This window comes from Bombina bombina, chromosome 2, assembly GCF_027579735.1.
Source record: "Bombina bombina isolate aBomBom1 chromosome 2, aBomBom1.pri, whole genome shotgun sequence".
NCBI lineage: Eukaryota > Metazoa > Chordata > Amphibia > Anura > Bombinatoridae > Bombina > Bombina bombina.
Window position 1 is genome coordinate 486,316,053 of NC_069500.1, and position 19,797 is coordinate 486,335,849.

Sequence of the window (19,797 nt, forward strand, 5' to 3'; positions counted from 1 at the left end):
TCCTATGACATGGAGAGTCCACAACGTCATTCCAATTACTAGTGGGAACCAATACCCAAGCTAGAGTACATAGAATTAACAAGGAGGGAGAAAGAGGCAGGAGGACCTAAATAGAAGGCACCACCGCTTGAAGAACCGTTCTCCTCAAAAGAAGCCTCAGCCGAGGCAAAAGTATCAAATTAGTAGAATTTGGAAAAAGTATGCAGAAAGGACGCCTTGCAAAACTGTTCCACAGAAGCTTCATTTTTGAAACCTCAAGGAGAGGAGACAGCCCTAGAGGAATGGACCGTAATGCTCTCAGGAGGCTGCTGTCCAGCAGTCTCATAAGCCGAACAAATTAAACTTCTCAACCCGAGAGACGGAGTAGTAGAAGTGGCCTTCTGACCTTCCAGAGAAAACTACAAACAGGGCAGAAGATTGCCGAAAATCCTTAGTAACCTATAAGTAAAATTTTAGAGCGCGCACAACAACCAAGTTATGCAAAAGACGTTCCTTATGAGAAGAAGGATTAGGACAAAAGAAGGAACAACAATTTCCCGATTAATGATTCGATCGGACACCACCTTAGGGAGAAACCCAATTTAGTACAAAGGACCGCCTTATCTGCATGAAAGATAAGGTACAGGGAATCACACTGCAGAGCTGAAAGCTCAGAAACTCTGCAAGCGGAATAAATAGCAAGGAAAAACAAAACCTTCCAAGACAACAATTGTATATCAAAAATATACAATATCCAGGTGAAACCCTTATATTTGCACCAATAAGATACTTACCCCATAACCTATTGTGAATTTGCAAGTAACAGGTTTGCGAGCCTGAAACATAGAATCAAAGACCGCTTCAGAAAAACCACGTCTAGACAGAACTAGGCGATCAATCTCTGAGCAGTCAGCTTCAGAAAATCCAGGTCTGGGTGGAGGAAAGGACCCTGAATTAGAAAGGTCCTTCCTCAGAGGTAACCTTCAAGGAGGTATAGATGATAACCTTACTAGATCTGTAAACCAAGTCCTGTGAGGTCATGCAGGGGCTTTTTGAATTACCAATGCTCTCTCCTGATTGATACGAGCAATGACTCGTGGAAAGAGAGTAAACAGGGAAAAACAGATATGCCAGAGAGAACATCCAAGGAACATCTACAGCATCTATCAGTTGAACCGAACCTAGGAACCTTGGCATTTTGGCCGGACGCCATCATATCCAAATCTGGAACCCCCCACTTGAGGGTTATCTGAGAAAACACTACCGGATGGAGAGCCCACTCCCCGGGATGAAAAGTCTGTCCTCAGAAAACTTCCTCCCAATAGACCACTCCTGGAATGTGGAAAGCAGATAGGAGAGAATAGTGAGCTTCCGCTCACTGCAGAATGCGAGTCACCTCCATCATGGCCAAGGAACTCCGATTTCCTCCATGGTGGATGATGAAAGTCACTGAGGTGATGTTGTCCAACTGGAATCTAATAGACCAGATAATTGAGGCCAAGCTGTCAAGGAATTGAAGATTACTCACATCTAAGATGTACATGGGAAGAAAGACTCTTCCCGAGACCACGGCCCTGAGCTTTCAGAGAACTATAATTTAGTCCTGAAATAGCTTTGATTTTGCAAATCAGATAATCATGTCTTGTTTAGTTCTTACAGGCTCCCAAACATCTCCTCAGCCTAACAGGCTGGCATCCGTAGACACAATACCCAGAAAGATCTCAGGAAGCAAGTGCCCCGAGACCGATGTTCCCGAGAAATACACCACTAGAGATAGTCTCTTGATAATGGATCCATATTTTTCCTCTGCGAGAAATCGGAATGGTCTTTGTTCTATCGACTTAGCATGCAAAGTCACAGAGGTGGCAGATGGGACCAAGCAAAAGGATGGTGTCCATGAAAACAACCATCAGACCAATCGCCTCCATGCATTAAGTCACTGATGGACGAATAGCAAACTGGAGAGAAAGGCAAAAAGCAAGAATTTTGGATCTCCTGACATCCGTCAGGAAAATCTTCATGGACAGGGAATCTGATTGTCTCCAGGAAACACACTCTAGAGACTGGAACTAGAGAACTCTCTTCCAGTTCATGTTCCACTCGTGGGAACGAAGAAAATACAACAACATCTCTGTATGAGATTATGCTAGATGAAAGATGACGCCAGAACCAAGATGTAGTCTAGAAAAGGCGTCACTTCAATTTCTCTGGATCTGATCACAGCCAATAGAGCCCCCCAGAACCTTTCAATATTCTGGGAGCTGTGGCTAGACCAAACAGAAGTGTAACAAACTGAAAATGCTTGTCCAGAAAAAATAAAAACTCAGAAACTGATGATGATCCCAGTTAATGGGAACAAGAAGGTACGCGTCCTTCAGGTCTTAGGTCGTCATGAACTGACCCTCCTGAACCAATGGAAGAATGGAACGAATAGTTTCCAAATTGAAGGACGGAACCCTGAGTTATCTGAATAGTCCTTTTGAGTCTAGGATGGGACGGAAAGCTCCCTCCTTTTGGGGAACCTCAAAGAGATTTGAATAGAACCCTTGACCCTGTTCCCCTGGAGGAACTGTGATTGAGGAAGACTTTGACAGAAACAATCTGCCCCTTTAGAGGGTAAGATTTGAATCCTATTTGTAACCCTTGGATACTAAGTCTACAGCCCACAAAAAAGGTCTGAGCAACAACCTTGACTCTGTTCCATCTCGGGAACTGGAAAAATCACCCCCATAGAAGAAAAAAACCTTCAAAGTTTAAGAAGGCTTCTCTCTACCTCTAAAAAAAAAAAAAAAAAAAAAAATTGAAAACCTGGGAGGAAACTTCCAGTGCCCATTGGTCCTTTTGAAAAGCAGGCAATTATGTCGAAGCATATAGACGGTGACACATCCGTGCCTGGATCTGAACCTGGATCTCAGTCTGTTTCTCTGTTCCTGCGCTACCAGAAGTGTTTCGAAAAAAACTGAATCAGGGGCGAACTCCTCGTACTGAATTAGACTCAGCGGAAGGCTTCTTGGATTCCTTGTCCTAGAGCTAAGGAAACCTTTGAGTTGCAAAGCAACAAATCTAACCACTAGGCTACATTGGCTGCTTTTTTTACTGTCACAGCCGTGCCCTGATAACAGACAAACTTCAAAGCTAAGGCCACTCAAAAGCTCTTGAGGACTGGAAAGGACACAGCAATGTCTAGGAACAATCCCGAGACCTCTGTTGCTGATTCTATCTCAGCTAGATACTCTGACTCTGAGATTTATAGAAGAAATATACATGAAAACCATACATGTCATGTATATAACTAGTCACCTCAATATGAGAGAAAGTATCATATTAAATAGCTGTACTAAAAAATATAGAAAAATACATGTTGGAAAAAATCCCCATACATAAAAATAAGGAATAATTACATATGACACATACATACGAAAAAAAGACCCCTTCATAGTGAGATTAATACATTGATTCTCTGTATCAGACAGGGAAACCACAATATAAAATACTTTTTAGGGCACTAGGTAGCCAAAAACCTTTTGTGGCCACAAAACATGCTATACACAGCGTGATAGTCTCCTACATGAAGAGACTCCTATGCATATGAACACACATAAAATAAATATAAATTAAAATGCGACAGATCAAATACATAAAAACTGCCACAAGATGGCAGTTAAGGGCTTAAAGTGTCATGTAAAAATACTGACAAAAAAAGGTTTCCATGAACTTAAAAACACATAAAAGACTATTAAGTCTCTGCGAACAAATCAGCTTAAAAGACCATTAGCATTAAAAATCATTCACCGGGGAAAAAGAAAATTTATGCTTACCTGATAAATTTGTTTCTTTTTAGACACAATGAGTCCACAGATTTCATCCTTACTTGTGGGATTACGCCTCCTGGTCAGCAGGAGGCGGCAAAGAGCACCACAGCAGAGCTGTATATATAGCTCCTCCCTTCCCTCCCACTCCAGTCATTCGACCGAAGTTAGGAAGAGAAAGGAAAAGCCAAGGTGCAGAGGTGACTGAAGTTTAACCAAAAAATAAAAACCTGTCTCAAACGACAGGGCGGGCCGTGGACTCATCGTGTCTAAAAAGAAACAAATTTATCAGCTAAGCATAAATTTTCTTTTCTAAGACACAATGAGTCCACGGATTTCGCCCTTACTTGTGGGATACAATACCAAAGCTATAGTACACGGATGAAAAGGGAGGGACAAGACAGGGAACCTAAACGGATGGCACCACTGCTTGAAGAACCTTTCTCCCAAAAACAGCCTCAGCCGAGGCAAAAGTATCAAATTTGTAAAATTTTGAAAAAGTGTGAAGAGAAAACCAAGTTGCAGCCTTGCAAATCTGCTCAACAGATACATAATTTTTGAATGCCCATGAGGAAGCAACAGCCCTAGTGGAATGAGCCATAATCTTTTCAGGAGGCCGCTGTCCAGCAGTCTCATATGCAAAGCGGATGATACTCTTCAGTCAAAAGGAAAGAGAGATAGCCGTAGCTTTCTAACGCCTACGTTTCCCTGATAAAAACAACAAATAAAGAAGACGATTGACGAAAATCTTTAGTCGCTTGTAAGTAAAATTTCAATGCACGGACTACGTCCAAATTGTGCAGCAAACGTTCCTTCTGAGAAGAAGGATTAGGACACAAGGAAGGCACAACAATCTCCTGATTAATGTTCCTGTCTGAAACAACTTTAGGAAGAAAACCTAGTTTAGTACGCAACACCACTTTATCAGCATGAAAAAATAAGGTAAGTGGAATTATATTGCAATGAGGAAAGTTCAGATATTCTTCTAGCAGAAGAGATAGCAACAAGAAATTTTTTTTTCAAGACAATAACAATATCTATGGAATGCATAGGTTCAAACGGAACCCCCTGAAGAACCTTAAGAACTAAATTCAAACTCCAAGGAGGAGCAATTGGTCGAAACACAGGCCTGAGTCTAGCCAGAGCCTGACAAAAAGAATGAACATCTGGAACATCTGCCAGACGATTATGCAACAAAATAGATAAAGCAGAGATCTGCCCCTTTAGGGAACTCGCTGATAATTTGCGCCATATCTTATGGTAAATTTTCCTAGTGACAGGCTTACATGCCTGAATCAAAGTCTATGACCGAATCAGAGAAACCTCGCTTGGCTAAAATTAAGCGTTCAATCTCCAAGCAGTCAGCTGCAGAGAAACTAGATTCGGGTGAAGGAAGGGACCCTGAATGAGAAGGTCTTTCCTCAATGGAAGCTTCCACGGTGGCAGAGATGACATGTCCACCAGATCGACATACCAAATCCTGCGAGGCCACGCAGGAGCAATGAGGATCACCGATGCCCTCTCCTGTTTGATTTGAGCAATCACCCGGGGAAGGAGAGCAAACGGGGGAAATACATATACTAGGCTGAAAGACCAAGGAACTGCCAATGCGTCTATCAGCTCGGCCTGGAGATCCCTGGACCTGGAGCCGTATCTCGGAAGCTTGGCATTCTGACGAGACGGTATAAACAAAAAAGCGTGTCTCAGGCAAGAAGTTTGCAAAACAAAAGCACATTTATTGTGGTCGACACATGGAAAGATAAGATAGATTATAAAAACAAGCTACATGTAGACAGGAAAATGGTCGGACGCGTTTCGGCTCACGCCTTCATCCGTGACGAGACGCCATAAGGTCCAAATCCGGCCAACCCCATCTTCCGGATGAAGCTCCCATTCTCCCGGATGAAAAGACTGCCTGCTCAGAAAATCCGCTTCCCAGTTGTCCACCCCTGGGATGTGGATCGCCGACAGATGGCAAGAGCGAGTATCTGCCCACTGAATTATCCTGGCTACCTCGGTCATCACCAAGGAACTCCTGGTTCCTCCCTGATGATTGATGTAAGCCACTGTCGTTATGTTGTCCGATTGGAATCTGATTAATTGGACCGAGGCCAACTGAGCCCAGGCCAGAAGCGCATTGAAGATCGCCCTCAGCTCTAGAATGTTGATGGGAAGGAGACTCTGCCTGAGTCCATACTCCCTGAGCCCTTAAAGAGCACCAGACTGCTCCCTACCCCAAAAAGGCTGGCATCCGTTGTCACAATCACCCATGATGTTCTGCGAAAGCATGTCCCCTGGGATAGATGATCCGGAGACAACCACCATAGAAGAGAGTCCCTCATCTCCTGATCTAGGGTTATTCGAGGAGACAAATCTGTATAATCTCCATTCCACTGCCTCAGCATGCTCAGTTGCAAAGGCCTGAGGTGAAACCGAGCAAACGGAATGATGTCCATTGCCGCTACCATCAATTCAATTACCTCCATGCACTGAGCCACTGACGGCCGAGGATTGGACTGAAGAGCTTGACAGGTATTCAGGATCTTTAACCTTCTGAGTCGAGAAGAGTTCCCAGGAATGGAACCCTCGTCTGCGGGATTAATTAACTTTTTCCCAGATTTACCTTCCACCCGTGAGGTCTCAGGAAGGATAGAACAATGTCGGTATGGGACTTTGCTATTTGATAAAATGACGCCTGGATCAGAATGTCGTCCAGATAAGGCGCCACCGCAATGCCCTGTGGTCTTAGAACCGCCAGCAGAGACTCCAGAACCTTTATGAAAATTCTGGGTGCCGTGGCCAAACCAAAAGGGGAGCCACAAACTGAAAATGTTTGTTCAAAAAGGCAAACCTCAGAAACTTGTGATGATCTGCGTGTATCGGAACATGAAGATATGCATCCTTTAGATCCACTGTCATCATAAACTGACCCTCCTGGATCAATGGAAGAATGGTACGAATAGTTTCCATCTTGAAGGATGGAACTCTGAGAAACTTGTTTAGACTTTTGAGGTCTAGAATAGGTCTGAACATTCCCTCATTTTTGGGAACTACAATCAGATTTGAAAAAAAACCCTGTCCCTGTTATGGAACGGGCAGATTACTCCCATGGAGGAGAGGTCTCCTACACAACGTAAGAACGCCTCTCTTTTTATATGGTCTGCAGATAATCGTGAAAGAAACCTTCCTCTGGGGGAAGAATTTCTGAACTCCAATTACTAGTGTCCAGGGATCCTGAACATCTCTTATCCAGGCCTGGATGGAGAGAAAATCTGCCCCCTACTAGATCCGGTCCCAGATCAGGGGCCGACCCTCCATGCTGACTTGGAAGTGGCAGCAGGTTTCTTGGATTGTTTACCCCCTTGTTCCAAGACTGATTGGGTCTCCAAGTGGACTTGCTTTGGAATAGTTCCCTTCCTGTTTAGAGGAAGAGGAAGGGGGGGGATTCCCTTAAAAGTTTGAAAGGAACGAAAATTACTCTGTCGACCTCTGTTTGGATTTCTATCCTGAGGGAGGAGATGAACCTTGCCTCCTGTGATGTCAGAAATAATTTCCTTCAAGTCAGGTCCGAACAGGGTCTTTCCTTGTAAGGAATAGCCAAAAAAGTTTAGACTTGGATGACACATCCGCAGACCAAGACTTCAACCATAAGGCCCTGCGTGCTAAGATGGAAAAGCCCGAATTCTTAGTCGCCAATTTAGTAATCTGCAGAGAAGCATCCATAATAAACAAATTAGCCAATTTAAGAGCTTTAATCCGATCATGGATCTCTTCCAAAGGAGTCTCAGTCTTAAGAGACTCTTCCAGAGCATAAAAATATAAGACGCACTGGTAACTAACAATGCAAGACGCTGGTTGCAATAGAAAACCCTGGTGAACGTAAATCTTCTTAAGAAGACCCTCTTACTTCTTATCCATAGGGTCCTTAAAAGCACAAGTATCCTCGATAGGAATAGTAGTCCGTTTGGCCAGGGTAGAAATAGCTCCCTCTACTTTAGGGACCATCTGCCAAGAGTCCCTAATAGCATCGGCTATAGGGTACATCTTTTTAAAAACGGGAGAAGGAGAGAAGGGAATGCCTGGTCTCTCCCACTCCTTCGCAATAATCTCTGAAGTCCTCTTTGGAACTGGAAAAACATCCAAGTAAGAAGGAACTTCCAAGTATCTGTCCAACTTATCAATTTCTCTGGAGGAACCACTATTGAGTCACAGTCATCCAAAGTCACCAACACCTCCCTCAGTAATAAGCGGAGGTGCTCAAGCTTAAACCTGAAAGAAACCACTTCAGAATCAGTCAGGAGTAAGGCACTCTCTGAGTCAGAAAGTTCACCTTCGGATAGTACCTCGATACCCTCCAACTCAGAACCCCGGGAGGGTACGTCAGCGAACGCCATCATAGTATCAGAGGCTGCATTGACTACATAGTTGTCCCTTCTTGTACGCTTGTCGTGCGATATGGGAAAGGTAGATAACGCATCAGAAAGTGTAGAGGACATCACTGCAGCTATGTCCTTTAACGCGATTGCTGTAGAAACTGGTGAAATACATGGCACCGCTTGCGCGGGCATTAAGGGCTGTGACGCTTGGGGAGAAAGCTGCGGCATACTCTGCATCTCATCTGTAGACTCTTGAGAAGCATCCGCCTTGGGCAAACTTATCAAAAAAAAATTTGTTCTCTATAGTGTAAAGCCCTCTCAATGCATGAGGGACAAAAAGGAACAGGAGGTTCCACAGTGGCATCCAAACATGGAAGATGTTACAGTGGATATCATCTGAATCCATGATAGCAGAAAGCAAGAAAATATTGGTCTTGGCTCCTTTAAATTATATAGACTCTCAATTTATGGCCAAATTGTATAATGAATATAAGCACCAACTAAATACTTGTCAATACATTTGATTCTGACAAGATACTGTGCCTTTAAGAAATAAACGTCAACAATTTTACTTTGTTACTGCAAATCGTTAGACGATATCAGTATAAAGCGATTTTAACAAGGAAAAAAGCAGCACCTCGCCTCAACAGTTCTGCTGAGGCGCCTACCTGCCCCACGGTCCACCGACCACTCTTGGCACAAGTCCGGATCGTATCCCACAACGCCCAAGACCGCCTGCTTAGTTCGCAACCATGCGGTCGTGGCATCACTTGCGATGGTTCCTACAGACAGTCGGGACTTCCGGAAGTAAATGTACGCTGCGCGGCTACTAAGTCCCAAGCGCGCCAAAGTAAGCCCCGCCCTTCGTGTGCGTCACATAAGCTATGCTACTAAGGTTGCCGAAGGCAAGCTGTAAAAGCCTGTCAGTTACTCAATACACACAGCCGTGAACCGGAGTCTCCTTGCAAGGCTCCGGTAACATACCCCCAGCGGCTGTCCCCAGTACACAGACAGTGACCTGTAGGGAAACCCTCACTGCAAGAGCCCATGCTCCTAATAAAAGTACAGTGATACATAAAATCATAGTGTCGGTTGACATGGCCACATGAGTACCCCACATGTTCAAAAGGAAAGCCCTTCCCAGAGAGTCCCATGTTTCCAACAGATTATAAATGTACAGTAATTTCTGAGATACCAAGTGGCCCAGAAAAATAAAAGACTGCACTTACCTCTATGCTGAGCGACAGCATGACAAGTCTCACAGGATCAAGAGTCTTCTCCCTCCTGCAGTTCTGTGGACACAGAAAGGGCCTTAGTTAATATCTGCTAAGACCATCATCATCAGAAGGGCAGCACTAGTATGGGAGGCACAGTGAGAGTTAAGTCCCACCAGTTCCCATTGCTTTAAAGTCACCTGTAGCTCTAGTCTAGAGGCTGACAAGGAATACGGCTACACCCTATAATAAAATAGTACACACAGGTACCATTTGAAAAATAATAAACTCTTGATTGAAGAATCTAAACCAACACCTCACTTTACCTCTTCCTATCACTAACACAGGCAAAGAGAATGACTGGAGTGGGAGGGAAGGGAGGAGCTATATATACACAGCTCTGCTGTGGTGCTCTTTTCCTCCTCCTGCTGACCAGGAGGTGTAATCCCACAAGTAAGGATGAAATCCGTGGACTCATCGTGTCTTTAAAAAGAAAGATAAATTGCCTTAAATAAAAGTCTCCACACTAAGAGACTTAGTATAAGAATGTGGGAAAGTGCTTCTGACCCTCACGCAAAGAAAACAGATATGGCGCTAAAAGCGTTTTAACAGGCATACACAGCCGACCAGCCGACTGTCGGGAGGAAATAGAAGGCACCTACATGTTGCTCGTACTGAGCATAAAGCGCAATAACTCCTCCCATGGATAAGCGAGTGAATAAACATCTCCCATATGTTAGGGCTGTGGCTATGCTGCGGCACGTTCTAACTGACGGGAAGGAAAAAGATAGCGCCGTCATAATGTAGAGAGCTAAAGAACATAGTAACCAACTCTGGCTTTCAGATAAGGGGTAGAAATAATGTTAAAAAGCAAAGACAACCTTGCAGCTTTCTAACTGCTAATAGCCACCACTACTCTTACTCAAGAGATTAACATGGACACAGCTAGACCCCAATCCTTGCTTGCAGGGAAAAGTACCCATAAAAGGATTAAATATCTTCAGACGCAAACTACGCACATTCTCCATTGACAGAGGCAAAGAGAATGACTGGGGGTTATCGGTAAGAAAAGTTACACTTAACAGCTTTGCTGGGGTGTTCTTTGCCTCCTCCTGCTGGGCAGGAGTTAAATATCCCACTAGTAATTAGAATGACGTTGTTGACTCTCCATGTCATAGGAAAGAAATCTGCCTTTTAAGAATTTCACTAGGGATCTCACAGTACTGGAGGATCATTTTGATTTTTAGATCATCTCACCTGAGCGGAGATGCTGGAGAGTTCCACCCTTTTCTTTGAGCAGTCAGTGAGTTCAGCCCCTGTGAATTCTGCACTACAATTTCTCTCCAAGCATGAGAATCTTTGATCATCAGGCCCTAAGTATTGGGCTTTGGCATACCGATAGAGATAAGACAAGGAAGCATTTGTGTGTGTAGAAAGTAATATTAAAAAGGGGGTATGATCTCAATAACAAAAGCTCAGCCAATTTTAATGGGATGCAGTTTCAAAGAGCGAAGGCGGCTATTTCACATACAAAAATAAACATAAACAAGCAATTTCCCATATATTTTATACTCTGCAGCTAATATAACAAGTCACTGGAAAACGCCTTAAAAGGAAACCAGTTTTACAGTACACTGTCCTTTAACATAGTACAATACTGTCTGAAGCATTGTCAATCCAACCTTGCTTCAGTCATAGTATGAATATTCATTTTCAAATGTATCATTAGCATATGGTGCAAAATCCAACAGATGGTGGTGGCTTTAACACAAAGACTTTAGTGGGTTTTGTATTGGTAGAATCTTGTTCATGCCAGGTTGTTTGATGTAGGAGAATACTGAAAAACTAAATTTATGCTTATCTGATAAATTTCTTTCTTTCTTTCTTTCTTTCTTGACACAGTGAGGCCATGGATCATCTAATTACTATTGGGACTATCACTCCTGCCCAGCAGGAGGTGGCAAAGAGCACCACAGCAAAGCTGTTAAATATCACCTCCCTTCCCTCCAACCCCAGTCATTCGACCGAAGTAAAGGAGAGAAAGGAAGCAACAAAGTGCAGAGGTGTCAGAGTTTTATAACATAACAAAAAAAACCTGTCTTAAAAACAGAACGGGCCGTGGACTCACAGTGTCAAGAAAGAATAAATTTAACAGGTAAGCATAAATTTAGTTTTCTTTCTAATAACACGGTGAGTCCACGGATCATCTAATTACTATTGGGAATCAATACCCAAGCTAGAGGACACAGATGATAAGGGGGGGGACAAGACAGGGAACCTAAACAGAAGGCACCACTGCTTGAAGAACCTTTCTCCCAAAAGAAGCCTCAGCCGAGGCAAAATATCAAATTTATAGAATTTAGAAAAAGTGTGAAGAGAGGACCAAGTTGCAGCCTTGCAAATCTGTTCCACAGAAGCTTAATTTTTGAATGCCCAGGAAGAGGAAACAGCCCTTGTAAAATGAGCCATAACTCTCTAAGGAGGCTGCTGTCCAGCAGTTTCAAAAGACAAGTGAATGATACTCTTCCACCACAAAGAAAGAGAAGTAGCCGTAGCTTTCTGCCCCTTACGTTTCCCCAAGAAAACCACAGAGCAGAAGACTGACGAAAATCCTTAGTCGCCTGTAAATAGAATTTCAAAGCATGCACCACATCTAGGTGTGCAGCAAACGTTCCTTATGAGAAGAAGGATTAGGACATAAAGAAGGAACAACAATCTCCCGATTAATGTTCCGATCTGAAACCACTTTAGGGAGAAACCCTAACTTAGTACGCAAAACTACCTTATCCGAATGAAAAATAAGGTAAGGAGACTCATACTGCAATGCCGAGAGCTCTGAAACTCTACGAGCAGATGAAATAGCAACAAGAAACAAAACCTTCCAAGATAACAATTTAATATCTAAGGAATGCATAGGCTCAAACTGAGCCTGCTGAAGAACCTTAAGAACAAGGTTAAGACTCCAGGGAGGCCTGATTCTGATCAAGGCATGACAGAACGATTGCACGTCTGGTACATCCGCCAGACGTTTATGTAACAAAATAGACAAGGCCGATATTTGACCCTTTAAGGAACTTGCCGATAAAGCCTTCTCCAAACCCTCTTGGAGAAAGGACAAAATTCTAGGAATCCGAAGCCTCTAGATTCACACCAATACAGATATTTACGCCATATCTTATAGTAAATTTTCCTGGTAACAGGCTTACGCGCCTGAATCATGGTCTCAATGAGATAAAATTAAGCGTTTAATCTCCAAGCAGTCAGCTTTAGAGAAACTAGATTTGGGTGAAGGAAGGGCCCTTGAAGTAGAAGGTCCTTCCTTAGTGGAAGTCTCCAAGGAGGGAGAGATGACATCTCCACTAGATCTGCGTACCAGATCCTGCGAGGCCATGCCGGTGCAATGAGGATCAACGACGCCCTCTCCTGTTTGATTCAAGCAATGACCCAAAGAAGGAGAGTGAACGGAGGAAATAGATATGCAAGACTGAAATTCCAAGGGACTGCCAGAGCATCTATCAGTATAACCTGAGGATCCCTCGACCCGTATCTTGGGAGCTTGGTATTCTGCCGAGATGCCATGAGATCAGTTCCGGCTGTCCCCATTTGAGAATCAAGCTGGAAAACAATTCCGGATGGAGTTCACACTCTCCCGGGTGAAAAGTTTGTCTACTCAGAAAATCCACTTCCCAGTTGTCCACCCCTGGAATGTGGATCGCAGACAGACAGCAGTTGTGGGTCTCCGTTCATTGAATTAGCTTGGCTACCTCTGTCATGGCCAAGGAACTCAGAGTTCCCCTCTGATGGCTGATGTAAGCCACTAAAGTTATGTTGTCCGACTGAAACCTAATAAACCGGGCCGAGGCTAACTGAGGCCAGGCGAGCATTGAAGATTGCTCTCAGCTCCAGAATGTTTATGGGTAGAACAGACTCCTTCCGAGTCCATGTCCCCATAGTCTTTAGAGAGCAACAGACTGCTCCCCATCCCAGTAGGCTGGTGTCCGTTGTCACAATCACCTAGTTGGGTCTGCGGAAGCAGGTTCCCTGGGAGAGATGATCCTGAGACAACCACCAAAGAAGAGAATCCCTTTGTCTCCTGATCCAGATGTAATCGAGGAGACAGATCCACATAATCTCCGTTCCACTGCCCGAGCATGCATAACTGCAGAGGTCTGAGGTGGAAACAGACAAAAGGAATGATGTCAATGGCAGCTACCATCAGACGATAACCTCCATACATTGAGCCACTGATGGCCGAGTAGAGGACTGAAGCGCCAGACAAGAATCGAAAATCTTTGATTTCCTGACTTCTGTCAGAAAAATTTTCATTGATAGAGAATCTATTGTAGTTCCCAAGAACACTACCCTTGTAGCTGGAATTAAGGAATTCTTTTCCAAATTCACCTTCCATCCGTGAGATTGTACGAAGGATAACATCTCCATGTGGGATTTTGCTTGCTGAAAAGATGGCGCCTGAAGCAGAATGTCGTCCAGATAAGGCGCCACTGCAATGCCCCGCAACCGGAGCACCGCCAACAGGGATCCCAGAACCTTTGAAAAAATTCTGGGAGCTGTGGCAAGACCGAATGGAAGAGCCGCAAACTGGAAGTGTTTTTCTACAAATGCAAACTTCAGAAAATTGTGATGGTCCCTGTGGATGGGAACATGCAGGTACGCGTCCTTTAAATCTACCGTTGTCATAAATTGACCCTCTTGAACCAAGGTAAGAATGAAACTTAGAGTTTCCATCTTGAAGGACGGTACTCTGAGGAATTTGTTTAGACTTTTGAGATCTAAAATTGGTCTGAAAGTTCCCTCTTTCTTGGGAACCACTAACAGATTGGAGTAAAATCCTAGACCCTGTTCCTGCATTGGAACAGGAACTATCACCCCAGGTCGGAAAGGTCCCGAACACAGTGTAAGAACGCCTCTATTTTTATCTGGTCTACAGATAATCTTGAGAGCAGAAACCTGCCCCTGGGAGGAAAGGTCTTGAACTCTAGTTTGTATCCCTATCCCTGGGACACAATGTCCACCGCCCAGGGATCCTGAACATCTCGAACCCAAGCCTGAGCGAAGAAAGTCTGCCCCTCACAAGATCCGGTCCCGGATCGGGGGCAGTCCCTTCATGCTGTCTGAGTCAATTGCGGGCTTCTTAGATTGCTTTCCCTTGTTCCAAGACTGGTTGGGCCTCCAGGAAGGCTTGGACTGTTCCTGCTTGGTAGAGGGAGAGGAGGGCTTACCCTTGAAGTTTCGAACGTCCCTTCTGCTTATTCCTCTTATCCTGAGGGAGGAAATGACCCTTTCCTCCAATAATGTCAGAAATAATTTCCGCCAATCCCTACCCAAACAAGGTCTTACCCTTGTAAGGAATCGCCAGAAGTTTAGACTTGGATGACACATCCACAGACCAGGATTTTAACCATAAAGCTCTGCAAGCCAGTATGGCAAACCCGGAAATCTTTGCTCCCAGCTTAATAACCTGTAGGAAAGCATCCATAATAAAAGGAATTGACCAACTTAAGGGCCTTGATCCTATCCTGGATCTCTTCAAGGGGAGTGTCTGTCCGAATAGAATCAGTTCAAACCAGTATGCCGCCGCACTAATGACGGTAGCAATACACACCGCAGGTTGCCATTGTAAACCCTGGTGCACATACATCTTTTTGAGCAACCCCTCCAACTTCTTATCCATCGGATCTTTAAAGGAACAACTATCCTCTATGGGAATAGTGGTCCTCTTAGCTAAAGTGTTGATTGCCCCTTCTACCTTAAGGACGGTCTGTCAAGATTCCTTGATAGAGTCTGCTATAGAAAACATCTTCATAAAAATAGGGATGGAGAAAAAGGGATACCCAGTCTCTCCCATTCCTTAGCAATAATCTCTGTAGCTCGGTCTGGTACAGGAAAAACCTCCTCCATGAAAGGTACATCAAAATATTTGTTAAGCTTACTAAACTTCTTAGGATTAACTACAACAGTAGTGTCGGAGTCATCCAAGGTAGCCAAAACCTCCTTAAGTAACAAACTGAGGTGTTCCAGCTTAAACCTGAAGGTTACAACATCAGAAGAAGGAATTACACTGTCTGAATCTGAGATTTCCCCCTCCGATGCTACCGAAGTATCCTCCTCCTAAGATTTCTGGGAGGCAACATTTGAGATAGCAAAGACTGTGTCAGAAACTTTACTCACTGATTCTTTACATTTCCTCTTGCGTTTTCCCTGCAGCATGGGAAAAGCAGGCAACGCATCAGATACCGCAGAGGAGATGAGGGAAGCAATGTCTTGCAACGAAACTCCAGGCGGAGTAAGAGAGGAAACGCAGGGCACTGCATGTGTGGGACACTTGATGAGAAAGATGCGGCATATCTTGAGCATTGTCAGAAGACTCCAAAACAGCATCCGCCTTAGACAATGTTGGCTCCAAAAAAAGTCTATCCCTGTAATGTAAAGTTCTCTCACGTTAGCATCAAAACATAAAGAACATGTAACATCCGGCAGGGCCTCTTGGTCCATCTTTATTCACAAATAAACCAAATAGATAAATAAACTGATATATTATTTAGAAATTACCTCACAAAAAAAAAAAAATTTAATGTTCCTTTATACTCTCTATACTGAAAACGCAGTCCGGTAACCGTAGCACTGTCTATCAACTGCGACGAAGCTATCTCCGCTCCGGAACAAAGGAAGAGTATAAGGAAAAATGCACGCAACAGAAATTGCCGCCTCAGCTAACCCTGCCCATCGTGGGCGTTACAAAATTAACCTCCCGGTCAGCTAAATGTATTCTAAAGCTGCCGGAGTAAAATAACAATAAAAACACCACCTATTGAGCCATACATCTTCTCGTCCCCAGTGCCTGCTAATACTGCCAATAATAAAATGATCCCCCTAGCAATAGGAGAATGTCTCTTGTCCCATAAACATATAAAGTGCCATCTTTCTTTCTGTATATGCGTTTCTAGAAAAAATTCAGCACTTACCTTAGACTTTTGCCAGGCAGCAAGGCAGCTCACTAGGTTTGAGAGGCCATTTGCCTCACATGGACCTGTGGAAGAAAAAGACTGAGTAATCTTACTCAGGCTTGCAAAGTTGGGGAGCATTAAATACATGGGAGGCGCAGTTAGGATTATACCCCACAAGTTCCCATTGCTTAAAAGCCACCACTGCTCTACTGAAGAGGCCGATATGGACTACGACTACGCCCTAGGACAAAGCAGAACAATCTTGCACTGCTGAAAAAAAACAAAATCTTGCTAGAAGAATCTTCTTTTAAACACCTAAACTTTACCACTTCCTTGCTTTAACGTAGGCAAAGAGAATGACTGGGGTTGGAGGGAAGGGAGGTGATATTTAACAGCTTTGCTGTGGTGCTCTTTGCCGCCTCCTGCTGGGCAGGAGTGATATTCCCAATAGTAATTAGATGATCCGTGGACCCACCGTGTCATTAGAAAGTTGCCTGTCATGACCGTTACATAGGACCCCATTAGTTGTGATTTGAAAATGCAGTATCACCACTGATAGATTGGAATCTCTAGCCAAAACTTTACACTGATGATCTAGTGAGGACTTTGGTTGTACAGAACAATAACATTAAGAGGTGCTCCAGTTAGTAAAGAATAAAGTTTGTAGTTCAACCATAGCAAAGTGTAGTAGTTGCAACCAAAGTTCAACTAACAAGCAGAGTAAATTTAAGACAGTGTCTCTGATAAGTTCTAAATATGCATAAGAGAAAAATTATCTAATACCTCTCTAAAGTAACAATGGTTTAGTGGGATCATGGAGAACAGATATACAAGTTGCCTTTAAAAAGTTACCAATGACTTGAAAATAACAAGATACGCATTTAAACAAATTATATTATATTGACAAGAGTTGGGGGGGAAGTTAATGTATTCTTCCATTTTACATGCAGGCGTGCAAATCTAGGAAGATAAGTTAATGAGGTCTGTTCTTGTTTAATGCTCAGACCATTTGATTAGGTTATTATTTTAAATTAGCAGAGACAGATATTTCATATTCAAAAATATACATAAATGACCAATTTCCCATACATTATATTATGCAGTTGGTATAACGAGTCATTGTAGACACATTAAGAGGAAACCCATTGTACACTACAGTTTACATAATTAAAGCAGTATGCAAAATAAATATGCTTTTCATTAGCTTTTTTTGCTTTTATAAAAACATGGTAGAAGTTCAACAAATCTATATCAGCTCACATTGAATTGCAATAGAATGCCCATCGAGGAAATTTCAAAAAGAAAAAAAGTTAAAAAGAGTAATAATAAATAATTAACAAAAACAGAATTCACCCAATATAAAATAAAGATAGGCAACACAATTGGAAATGATCTTCAAAGTAAAAGGGACTTTATGATAATACAGCCTATAAACTGGGAAAAACAAGCACATCTACTAAATAAAACTAGGAAGAGTTTAAAAATAGCATTATTTATTGCAGGCATAAATAAATCTGTCAAGACGTGGCAGAGGTTTGTGATCTTTCTTGCTCCCTTTTTTACCTTATGCCTTTAACTAAAGAGACTAAATGTAAGGGGAGTTTGTGTGTATATATGAGGGGGTGATAAGAGACTTACCGATTTGGGAGAAACATACGATCCAGCGGAAACAACAGATCCACCTAAATCAAACAGATCTCCAAGACCTCCAGAAAGTTGGGGAGCTTGAGAATTGGAAACCACTGGAGGGGCCATGAAACCTGCGGAATACTATTGGAAACACACAGGACCATCAAAAAGGGAGGCATTGTTTGCTTTTTTGTAAGCACAAGAAATTAACTGGATAAAAACATAATTTATGTAAGAACTTACCTGATAAATTCATTTCTTTCATATTAGCAAGAGTCCATGAGCTAGTGACGTATGGGACGTATGGGATATACATTCCTACCAGGAGGGGCAAAGTTTCCCAAACCTCAAAATGCCTATAAATACACCCCTCACCACACCCACAATTCAGTTTAACGAATAGCCAAGAAGTGGGGTGATAAGAAAAAAGTGCGAAAGCATATAAAATAAGGAATTGTAATAATTGTGCTTTATACAAAAAAATCATAACCACCACAAAAACGGGCGGGCCTCATGGACTCTTGCTAATATGAAAGAAATGAATTTATCAGGTAAGTTCTTACATAAATTATGTTTTCTTTCATGAAATTAGCAAGAGTCCATGAGCTAGTGACGTATGGGATAATGATTACCCAAGATGTGGATCTTTCCACGCAAGAGTCACTAGAGAGGGAGGGATAAAATAAAGACAGCCAATTCCTGCTGAAAATAATCCACACCCAAAATAAAGTTTAATGAAAAACATAAGCAGAAGATTCAAACTGAAACCGCTGCCTGAAGTACTTTTCTACCAAAAACTGCTTCAGAAGAAGAAAATACATCAAAATGGTAGAATTTAGTAAAAGTATGCAAAGAGGACCAAGTTGCTGCTTTGCAAATCTGATCAATCGAAGCTTCATTCCTAAACGCCCAGGAAGTAGAAACTGACCTAGTAGAATGAGCTGTAATCCTTTGAGGCGGAGTTTTACCCGACTCGACATAGGCAAGATGAATTAAAGATTTCAACCAAGATGCCAAAGAAATGGCAGAAGCTTTCTGGCCTTTTCTAGAACCGGAAAAGATAACAAATAGACTAGAAGTCTTTCGGAAAGACTTACTAGCTTCAACATAATATTTCAAAGCTCTAACAACATCCAAAGAATGCAACGATTTCTCCTTAGAATTCTTAGGATTAGGACATAATGAAGGAACCACAATTTCTCTACTAATGTTGTTGGAATTCACAACTTTAGGTAAAAATTCAAAAGAAGTTCGCAACACCGCCTTATCCTGATGAAAAATCAGAAAAGGAGACTCACAAGAAAGAGCAGATAATTCAGAGACTCTTCTGGCAGAAGAGATTGCCAAAAGAAACAAAACTTTCCAAGAAAGTAATTTAATGTCCAATGAATGCATAGGTTCAAACGGAGGAGCTTGAAGAGCCCCCAGAACCAAATTCAAACTCCAAGGAGGAGAAATTGACTTAATGACAGGTTTTATACGACCCAAAGCTTGTACAAAACAATGAATATCAGGAAGATTAGCAATCTTTCTGTGAAAAAGAACAGAAAGAGCAGAGATTTGTCCTTTCAAAGAACTTGCGGATAAACCTTTATCTAAACCATCCTGAAGAAACTGTAATATTCTCGGAATTCTAAAAGAATGCCAAGAAAAATGATGAGAAAGACACCAAGAAATATAAGTCTTCCAGACTCTATAATATATCTCTCTGGATACAGATTTACGAGCCTGTAACATAGTATTAATCACAGAGTCAGAGAAACCTCTTTGACCAAGAATCAAGCGTTCAATCTCCATACCTTTAAATTTAAGGATTTGAGATCCT

General features: G+C 42.6%; 1 protein-coding gene across 1 annotated transcript in view; it reads right to left on the reverse strand.

Annotated features, from left to right (window-relative positions):
* The window catches only part of AP1B1 (adaptor related protein complex 1 subunit beta 1), a 39,854-nt gene extending 21,746 nt beyond the window's left edge, over positions 1 to 18,108 (reverse strand). The window contains exon 1 of the mRNA XM_053702179.1: positions 17,982 to 18,108. Within this exon, the coding sequence (XP_053558154.1) occupies positions 17,982 to 18,098 (117 nt within the window). The 5' untranslated portion in view covers positions 18,099 to 18,108. The remainder of the gene's footprint in view (positions 1 to 17,981) is intronic.
* Positions 18,109 to 19,797: the final 1,689 nt, after the last annotated feature.